Here is an 11,067-nt window from a genome sequence, read left to right as displayed (position 1 = left end):
CTACCAACCAAATTCCTATAGATTTTCTCCCAAATTTTATCCAAAAACACATAATTATGAAAATATTATAATTAAAATTATTAGGGTAAGAAGCACGCTACTTGGATTTTTTTATATTTTCCTTTTGTAAATTTGAAGTTTAGGAGAATATATTGTCTACTATAGAAGGTTAGGTTTGATGTTAAAAAAAAGAAAGTAGAAGGTTAAGTTAATTTGTCATAATAGGTTAAATTATAATGTATTAAAAATCATTACACTGTCAATAAATATTTAACTTAATTATTTTCTTAGTTAAAAATCTCTTGTTAATTAAAATTTCTGATTTGATCACTGTATACATACGCAGAATTGTAGACATTCAGATGTAGAGTAATTTTTCTTTCTTTTTAAGAAAAAGATAAGAAAGAAAAGGTAGAAAAATGACAGGAATTTAGATACTACAAAAAATTGTGATAGAATGGATTAATTTTCTCCATTTTCAGAAATTTCGAATTTAAATTTTAAAAATGTAGAAAATAAGGAATGTTTTTTACAATACACGATTAGACTTCTCTATAACAATATCCTTATATAACAATATCTCACTATAAATATTAATTTTTTTCAAAATCGATTTTGTATGTAATATATTATCACTCTATATTTTCTTACTTACAACAACCTACATATTTATAACAATATGATATGTGTAAAATTACTCCCTTATAATAGCTATCTTCTTTTTTAATTCTCTTTGTCAAATGTTATTATAGGTGTCCATCTATAATAATAAAAAAATTCTTGGAACAAATAAGGCTATTATAAAAAATTTAATTATATTACATAAGTTTATATTAATGAAGACTCTAGTATGAATATCAATCATCGATTTTTTTTACTAATGGTAAAAGAGTAGTGGTGGGGAAGCGTCGGAGTGAAGCGCTTAAGAGGAAATATATGATTTAGAATAATTGCATTAAACTAATGAGACAATCACTATCAAGTCTTGAGTCTTGACTAAGATATTATTATTATTATTATTATTAATAATAATAATAATAATAATAATAATAATAATAATAATAATAATAATAATAATAATAATAATAATAATAAACAATTTTATAGAAGTTCACAAAAATGAGCTAGCTAGCAAGCAAAAGTAAAAGGTATAGGTTTTGAGTTTGAATTTCTAAGAATGAAAAAATATTGAGAGCTTTGTACTTATAAATGAGCATTATATTATGTAAATTTAAATTAAATCAAATTTTAATAATTATATCGGGCGCGGAATGAGGAATAATAAAATGTAAATAACATAAGTCTCGTCTTTGAGCTTCTGAAAAAAAATTCATGTTGAAATCGTCTTTCTTAAATATGAGCTCCGCAAAATGTATGAATTAGATTTTAATCGAAACTGTATAATGTAGATATTGAATATCGAGTGAGATATAAAATAATAATAATAATAATAATAATGGGTATAAAATCCAATTATATAAGGATAAATCAAATCAATCTCCATAAATCTATATGCAATCTCTTCCAGCTATGCAATTATTGTCATCTTTTTTTTATAAAAAAAAAAACCACCCCTTTTGAAGATCTCTCTCCCCCTCTCTCTTTAATTGTTTTAGCCATATAATGCTACAAAGTTTTTGTGCAAAAAATCATCTCAATTCTTGAATCTTTCTTGGTTTTAATTTCTTTCTTCATCTTCTTGATTCTCAAAATTTTATTTTATTTTAAATTATTTTTTTGAGAATATGGGAAGCAATTATTTTGGTGAACCAAACTTTGGAAATGAAAGATCATCATCTTCATCAGGATCATCAAGAAAAAGCAAGAAAAATAATTCAGAAAAAACAAACAAGCAGCCACAAAGAGGACTTGGTGTTGCTCAATTAGAGAAAATTAGGTTGCATAGTGAAATGGGTGCTAATTATCTTCACAATAATAATCCTTATGCCAACAATCTCACACAGGTAATTAATTAATTAATTTGTCTCTAATTATCTTGTTTATCTCTTAAAAAAAGTCTTTAGTGACAGATCTAATAATGAGTTCATATGTTTGATTAAAATTCAGTGGTCTCAAGTTCAAACTTTATATGTGTAAGAAACAAGTATTAGATAGAGTCATGTTATATATACTCTAAATCATTTTTATCTCTTCAAATAGCACTTTAGTGGTGGATCTAACAATAAGTTCATATGTTCGATCAAAACTTAGTGGTATGAAATTCGAACTTTGTATGTGTCAAAAACATTTGTGTTATATATACTCTAATAATTTTTATGTCCTCAAAAATTTAGTGGTGGATCTAACAATAGGTTCATGTGTTCGATTATAACTAATTAGTGATCTGAAGTTCGAACTTTATATGTGTAAGAATCGAGTATTAGATAGAGTTATGTTAGATTTACATTTTAGAATTTATTGTCTCACATATGGCTTTTTGCCCTCTAATCATCTTTATCTTTTCAAAAGTCTGTAGTGACCAATCTAACAATAAGTTCATATGTTCAATTAAAATTTAGTGGTTTGAAGTTCGAACATGAGTTTTAAGAAACATAACCCATTAACTGAGTTTAGAATTCATAATGTTTAAATTTCTGAATCCGCCAGATTTATTTTCTTGGGTTAGACTCTTTTTTTATGTGTGTGGATTTTTTATATATGCAGGAGGATATGAGACTACAAGCAACATATTCATCATCTTCATCTTTTTCATACTCAGCATCCTCTTCTACGTATGGTTTTCCCAATCACCAAGGCATTATGGTATGTAGTTGAAAGATATTTATTGGACATATGAACTATTTTCCTAGTAATCTCAATGTTTTTTTTTTTTTCAATTATCATTCCAATAATATGGGAAGATGTCCCAAAACATTATGTACTTATTGTGGAGATGTCTAAATCATTTCTTATAAATAGATATACTATTGGTGTTATTAATAAAATTCTTTCTAAATTTTTATGTGATAATCCATATTAACCCTAGATATACATACTTAGATTTCTACATTTTGCAAAAGAGAGACTATCTTGGAGCAATATATAAGTTATTTAAATGAGTAAATTGTGAAAGAGAATTATATATATTCTTGTATTTGGAGGAGGTTTATACACTTCTTCTCTCATTTTCCCCTCTTTATTGGGCGTACTTCACGCCTTTCATTTTATGTGTCTTAGTTTGACTTGACATAAAGTTAAAAAAAATAAGAAAGACTTTTTTAAAATCTTGTGAACTATGTACAGTTTCATTTTACATTTCTAATTAGTTTGATTGATCACTGAATTTAAGAAAGTAAGAAAGACTTTTAAATCTTGTAACCTATGTATAATTCCATTTTATTTTTTAAAAAAAAAAACATATTAAGATGATGGTGCAAGACATGACATAAATTGAAATATAGAGAGTATTTGTTTCCTTTGTAATTGTCTCAGTATATGTGACTATAGTTCACGGGTTCAAATTATGAAAGTAGTTAATAATGCTTGTATTAAAATAGATGCTGCATCACACCTCATGGAATAACCCTTTTCCTAGACCCAACATGAAGTGCTTTGTGCAACTGTCCTTTTAATTGCCTTTTCACTTCACATTTTCAGATGGGAATGAGTGGCATTGAAGGAGCAAATATTAGATATGGAGATTCTCAGCCTAGTTCTAGACCAAGGTACTTAATTACTGCTCATTTCATAATCAAGGAATTAATATTATTAAATTAATGGACAATTTTAACGGTCGATCTCTCAATTTATTATTAATCTTTATACAATGTTGTCAATTGTACTTGGCTCAAATGATTCTAATTAGTTTTGTGGTTAAATTCAGTACTTGGCATCCTGGCACAGTGTATGATCCTCAAGTTTATGCTCAACCTTATAATATGACTAGACATCACCATAACATGCAAGTAGAGGTATTTTACTTGCTACTTTATTAATTCCAAGTAGCATAATTTGCATGTTCATGTTTTTTTTATTGGATGTTTCGTGTCCACTTTGGGATTCTACTAATCTGAATCCATTAAAGGGGACGCTATAGGATGTGATTAAGACATGACTACCAGATAATCACTAATTTCTAACGAACTTCGTTGGAATATAATGTGGCATGCCGGTAAAGTTTTCTATGACTTTTTTAAAAAAAATTAAAAAAACTTTACCGACGATCCAAATTATGATGTGACGTTTGTTTGAAATAAACGATTTTTTGATTTCGAGGGTGGAAAGATCATGTTCATTCCACCAAGATAGTAATAGCGCGAGTTGACCACTTTTCTACCCTTATAATTGAAATGGTGTCGCCGTCATGGAGTTTCAATTTTCACACATGAACCTCCATGCATGATAATGTCCTTGAGTTTACCTGTGAAATTTGATACTCCACGACAAACTACATTTCAATCACACGAGCAAGAAAGTGATTATTTGCGAATTTTAATTTATTTCAGCACAACCGTTGATGTTGCAATTAGGTGAATGCTAATGCAATAATAAAATTGATTGTAATTTATTTAAATTTTTTTTGGTTATTTTACCTTGTAGGATTCAATGGAAAGGAGAAACAAAGATAGAAGTGACTCTATTGGTTCAAATAGTCAAAATTCTGATTCAAATGGGTGTCAAGATTTAGATTTGGAGCTCAGACTTTCCCTTTGATTTACTATTAATATTACTATGGATTTGGATATATGTTATGATACTAATTAGCTAATAGTGTTTCTTTTAAAAAAATAAATAGAGAGCACCCTTTGGTTTGTATTTTGCAAATGTTGCACAAGTTTATTATGAGCAACTTATTGAAATTCAGTAGTCTTTTTTTTTTAGAAAAATCAACAAGTGTAATTGAAGGGAATTGACTTTCCATAAATAAAAAAAATGGAAAACAATATTCATGGGATGTGTTATAATTCCATTGCAATGGAGGGCAATTGTACAAATGGTCCTTTTTGTGGCCACTATTTAAATTATGTGACCTCTTAATCAGGCTACTGAGCTAAATTAGTTTGCAAAAAAGAAGAATTCATCCAAAAACTTCTTTTAAAGGGGTAAAATTCACAATTAGTCACTTTTCCAACCTTTGTAATGGAGAAATAACCATTATTATAGAGTTTTAAATTTCACCGATGAAGCTTTAGGGCATTATCATGAAATTATAGCTGTGGAATTTGAAGCACTATGAAAATGGCTATTTAGGAACATGGTCTGTAAACGTGATTTCTATCTTTTAAAGGAGAAATTTAACCAACTGAGCTAATGTAGATAAAATTCAATAAATAGCTTCAAAAAAGGCCACACAAGGCAAATAATAACCTCATGTGCATCTTCAATATGCACGTTCATTCATGTTATCCGTTAATAGTTGGACCATTTAAATAAATGACACGTATTCAATTTTGGTTGAGCCATTAATGCAAAGTGGCATGAATGCGCACATTGTGTACATTGAATGCATACAGAAGCTTAACTATTAACAAATGGTATAAATGAGTCATTTCTAATAGTTTGATGGTATATTTGAGCTTTTTTTCTTCTTTTTTTATTATTGTGAATAAGCAGGAGTGGAGCTAGAAGGCGATGTACGCATTGGCGAAAATTATACTATCTATACATAGTTAAAATAATTTATATATATATATATATAATAGATGTTGAAACGTCTTCGACTAGTTTGTATGTCTACTCTTTAGATTTTAAATCCCCTTAATGAAAATTTTGATTCCGCCACTAGATGTACGAGTTCGACCTAATCCAATAACTTCAACTCATATCTTGTATTTGTATTAACAAAATTTATCAAATATATACAAAAATTAAATTTAGACCTATTACTAACATCTTATATCACTATTCTAAAATTTAAAGCTCATATAATTCAAATTTTGATTTTTCCTTAGCAAATAAGTACTTTAGATTCCTGATTCCAATATGTTTTTTTTTATCATCAATAAATCACTATTATTAAACAGTATTCAACTTTATAAAAGAAGGTAAAGGGGGACATAAAATTAAAGTGGCTAGATAGACTAATTTGGTGCTATGTTGAAAATCAACATTCTTTCCCATAAGGTAAAAAACAATTTTTTTTTTCGATTTCCTCATTTTTTGTATGCATCTTTATGGACTTTTTTGGTGTTAAGATGTTCTTTGATTTGGTACAATGAATGAAAATGGTCATAATTCAAAACATATATCAATTATAAGGTTTATAATGTCAAGATGTTAATTATATATCCTATGATAGTAACTGTTGGAAAAGATAAGGTTAAAGAAAATCATACCTTGTTCATTATCATATATAGTTGAATTCATGAAATATTTTAATTGGGTTTTGGAAAATCAATTCATTGACAATCTTAATATCTTGACTTGCTATAATTAGATTAGATTTTACATTTGATATATGGGCCCTTTAATATAATTTCCACTTCTGATCATATATGGTTTGATGTCTCAGCAAAATCTCACAATGATAGTTTAAAAGAATAATAAATTATTTATAAATGTTGGATACTCTTAATAATATCATGCAGATTTAATTCAAAACAACTAATATCACATCGTATTAATAATATCTTTGAATTGTTTTCCACTTCTCCTTTTGATCTTAGATAATTCATGCTCAATGAGCTATAACTTTTGAGTTTTGAATTAGGTTCAAAGTTTAATTTGTCAAATGGTTTAAATTCAGATACATCTAAAAAATTTCATTTTTTCACAACCCACTCTATTCCATTTTGATATTACATTCTTTGTTTAAATGTATTTATTTGGTGTTCGAAATTCACTGACCCAATTAATTTAGATTCATGTTGTTTGTGATGACTTATTAAAGGAAAATATGTTTTCTATCAGGAATTTCTTTATTCACAAGATTCAATAACAAAATCTCTAATTAATTTACACGTGTTGGGATTCCATACAACTCTTTTTTATTCGGTGTTTGATTTTTGTATTGAGGATTGATTATAATCAAATTTGCGCTAGAAAAATTCTACATTGAGGGATAAGCAACTTTATATCCAACGAAATTTCAACACAAGACCTCTAATTAAGAATATGATTCCATATATCCTATTACAATCAAGAAACTATTTAAACAACCAATAATTCTTGATTTAGACAAAGTAAAATCTTAATCCTTAATGGTCTGTCAGGCACTTAAATTTGCTAATTAATTAATGTGAGTTCTGATTGTGATATATAATTGACTAAAGTTAGTTCCATGTTGCACACAGTCAATTAATTATTACATAGTAACATGTCGGGTTTAGTCAACACTTGTCATTTCCATGCCTTAAAATAATTTTAGAGCTGTCACTTGATAATAACTATACATATATGATTCTCAGTGTTTCCTATTTATATTGAAAACTAATTTTTTTTTTTTTGAATTTCATATATAGTTATAGTTTAAAGCGTAATAATAAATTAATATTGATATAATTCATGTATTTATGAAACATGATTACAGTTATTGTATTAGGTAGAAGAGTTATAGCAGACGAATATCAATTGTATCAGCCAAAGAGTTATATTCAGACGGATATTATCTTGGTATTAAGAGGGTATCATATGTATCAATGCATATCGTATCAATTGAAAACGCATGAAAAAATTGTATCATGCATATATTGTGTATTTGCTATGTAATTCAAAATATAGGTACGTTTCATAATTTTTTAAAATTGTTACTATATATCGAAAATATAGTCTAAATGTTTGCAGGCTGCACTGCAAACATTTCTGAAGACGACGCTCCGAACGAGATTTTTACCATCCCATTATCACTATATATATATTCTTTGATGTCATGAATCAGAAAAATCAATTTCACAAGATTTGCATGAGCTGTATACTATCATACTATAATTATGTATTCATTTTTTGAAACAAATAGTCAGATATATACTTATATATATATATATATATATATGCTGACTAAGAGAAGATTACAAGAAATCTTCATATATACGTATGTTGTGCCAGACAAGATATAAATATGCCATAAAATTTACATATGTGTAGCTATAAAAGCATATCAATAATGATAATAATTTGTATATATTTTTACTAATTTTTTCTTCAATTTTAATTATCACATGTTATTTTATTTATTTTAATTATCGTATTATTTATTGCTATTTCTATTTTTTTCTCCATTATTTTTTTATACAAGTTTTTCATTACTATATATTTTTTTAAAATTGATTTTACTATGCTTTACTTGTCGAAGATCCATCTCAAATAGTCTTTTTATCCTTCACAAGTAGGGATAACACTGTGCATACACCAATCTTCCAAATCCAGTTTAGGGCAGGGTGGAGCTAGCAAGGGTCGAGGGGTTCATTCGAACCGCTTTCGGTAAAAAGTTACATCATTTATACATAATTAAAATTACGTATTACGTATATATAGTAGATGTTGAATTTCCTTAGCTTTCGCTTCTTTGTGTGTTTACTTTTTATATTTCGAACCTCCTAGTGAAAATCCTGACTCTGCCACTAATTCACTTAAAGAAAGACACTGACTATGTTATTGTTTTAGAATGGAATTCTTTAACCAAAAATAATTTATATTCATAATAAAATTGACTTACGTTGAAAAAAGAAAGATGAAAAAAACCCAAAATTATGACAACAAAATCTGGCACTAAAGAAAAGTTGGGTGGACAAATTGAGTTATGTTTCTATTTTGATTCAATTCATATTGATCTAAATAAATTTTGAATGGATTTAATTATGACTAGTTTATTAATTTAACTAGATTTAAATCAGTTCAAATTTAACGCAACCCGCTTAGTTGCCATCTCGAAATTTTTCATTGATTAAAAAATGTATCAATCACGTGATTGTAATCCCATTATATTTACACACATCTATTATCAGTCACCAACATGAGTTGCTGTGGAATGATTGAGATTCCTTCATCTTTAACCAAAAATCTCGAGTTCGAGCATTAGATATGGAAAAACTCCTATTGAAAATGTTGTTCCTAAAATGTGCTTTTTTGTAGATATAGTTAGGCTCTAATACGAATATCGTCAGTCGATGTTGCTTAATTACTATATGATTTATGATTCTGGTATATAGTAGGTGGGCTTGTAAATTGGGCCTTCAAATTCAACCTGCACTCCTTAAACTATCCATTAGAGGTTGGCCCACTTTTTAGCTGAATGAGGTCGGATGCTTTAAGCAGCCCAATTCAAATGACAATAATTTTACTTTCGTTTCAATTTATATGACATATTTTTTTTTCCAAATAATTTCTAATATATATAATAAAATAATAAGTTCAAAAAAAATATAGTCATATTTTATTTATATAAAAAAATAGTCAAAAGTAATAGAAAGTATATACTGACTATACATTATGATACACTTAAAAAACTAAATATAGTTTACCTATATGACTATACATGAACTATACACTGACATACACTAAAAAAACTGAATATAAGTTAACCATGCGTGAAGTATACACTGACTATACATGGCATATACACTAATTATTCAATTCCGACCAACTCAAAAATTTCTATAAACAGTTCCAAATTTTAGAGATGAAATCCTCTAGATAATTTGAGTCTTTTAATATATAATTGGCTCAAGATGGTTCACATTTATGATACGTAAAAAAAAATTAAAAAAGAAAAAGGCAAACGAGAAGAAGGAAAGGATGAATTTATCAGTACTCTCAATGGCTAACTATTTATATAGTTCTATCAATTTAAAGAATGACGTTAATTAAGGTCTGCACGTCTTAATTAATTAATTAGACCTAATACAATTGTCAACTCTTTGTAGAGTTGATCACTTCTCATATTTTAGTCTCATGCACGTCATTCAAAACTTAAAATTCTAAAATAAGTATTTGTTAGTACTTCCTTCGTTTCAAAATCATTTATCGTTATTTTTATAAATAATTATCTCAAATTATTTATTATTTCAAAAGTTACAGGTAAAAATTAATGAACCTCCCCCCCCCCCCATTTTATCCATAGTAATAATTGTTCTTGAATATTACAAACATCTTAATAGAAAAAAGATTTAATGAAGAGAGATTATATCTAAAAAAAACATAAAAGAGGGTAAAATAAAACGACAAAACTTTAATTAATAATTTCTTAAAAGGCATGTAAAAGAGAGACACGACAGATAAATTGAGATGGGGAGTATGTCAATACTTAACATGATCCTCAAAGCTCATATGTACGGACAGAGGTGGAACTAAGATTTTTATCATTGTCAACTTTTTTTTTATATAAAAAAAAAAAGACATGAGTAGGGAAAGGAGAAATGGGGAGGGATTACAAGTTGGGAAATCAAATCTTCACCAAAAAAAGGTGAAAGTTCAGATTGTCAATCAATTAAGCTATTAAGATTTTTTTTCGGGACCAAGATTTCAACTTTATGGTAACTAAATTTTAAAATGACACTTTCAAGTGGTAATGAGTTCTAAATTTCATATTTATACATATTTAATAATTTTTTAAATACAAACACATTGTTTGTACAAAAACCACTGAATTCGACCAAATCTTATCTAGACTTTTAACACCGACCCTATATACAAATTCCAGTCTCACGACTCATGTGGCACGTATGTTCATTGTGATCTGGTAGACATCAAACCAAAAGTGCGTATATCATTTGAATTTTTGATATGCCTTATTATTAAAGCTCTTCACTATTCTCTCACATTTCAATATATGCCTTATTATTGTAATTTCTTTTTTTTTACATGTTCTCGTCGATCCGTGCTCCGATATATTAAACTTCAATTATCATCACTAACATTCTTTATTTTTCTTGCTCAAAACCTAACAAATACAACATACATGTAACCAAATTTCTTGATTAATTGCCAACTTACATCCACACGGTATTTAGAATGTCAACCTCAAACATGGTCAGCACAAAATTCATAAAACAAAAGTTTACACACTAATTGAAAAGGTCTTTTTATTTTTATTTTTCTATATAAGCCCTCCCTAACCTAAGAGAAAATGTACACTTTCCAAGTGATCACTCACCAAAAAAAAGTGTGTGTGATCACAAGAATTAATTAAAG

At 27.6% G+C, this 11,067-nt stretch overlaps 1 protein-coding gene across 1 annotated transcript; it reads left to right on the top strand.

Annotated features, from left to right (window-relative positions):
- The first annotated feature begins 1,622 nt into the window (after positions 1–1,622).
- Positions 1,623–4,916, top strand: LOC129870817 (protein SPEAR3-like). The gene is made up of 5 exons (XM_055945684.1): positions 1,623–1,964; positions 2,665–2,763; positions 3,598–3,665; positions 3,824–3,911; positions 4,540–4,916. The coding sequence occupies exons 1-5, from the start codon at positions 1,746–1,748 to the stop codon at positions 4,651–4,653; spliced, it is 588 nt and encodes a 195-aa protein (XP_055801659.1). The 5' UTR covers positions 1,623–1,745; the 3' UTR covers positions 4,654–4,916.
- Positions 4,917–11,067: the final 6,151 nt, after the last annotated feature.

The sequence above is a fragment of the Solanum dulcamara genome, chromosome 10 (assembly GCF_947179165.1).
Source record: "Solanum dulcamara chromosome 10, daSolDulc1.2, whole genome shotgun sequence".
In the NCBI taxonomy this organism is placed as follows: Eukaryota; Viridiplantae; Streptophyta; class Magnoliopsida; order Solanales; family Solanaceae; genus Solanum; species Solanum dulcamara.
Note: the sequence above shows the minus strand (reverse complement) of the source record. Positions and strands in the feature narration are given on the sequence as shown.

Coding starts and splice junctions, on each gene's coding strand:
- LOC129870817 (XM_055945684.1), top strand. CDS start 1,746: ATGGGAAGCAATTATTTTGGTGAACCAAACTTTGGAAATGAAAGATCA. Junction 1,965..2,664: donor ATGCCAACAATCTCACACAG/GTAATTAATTAA, acceptor TTATATATGCAG/GAGGATATGAGACTACAAGC. Junction 2,764..3,597: donor CCAATCACCAAGGCATTATG/GTATGTAGTTGA, acceptor TCACATTTTCAG/ATGGGAATGAGTGGCATTGA.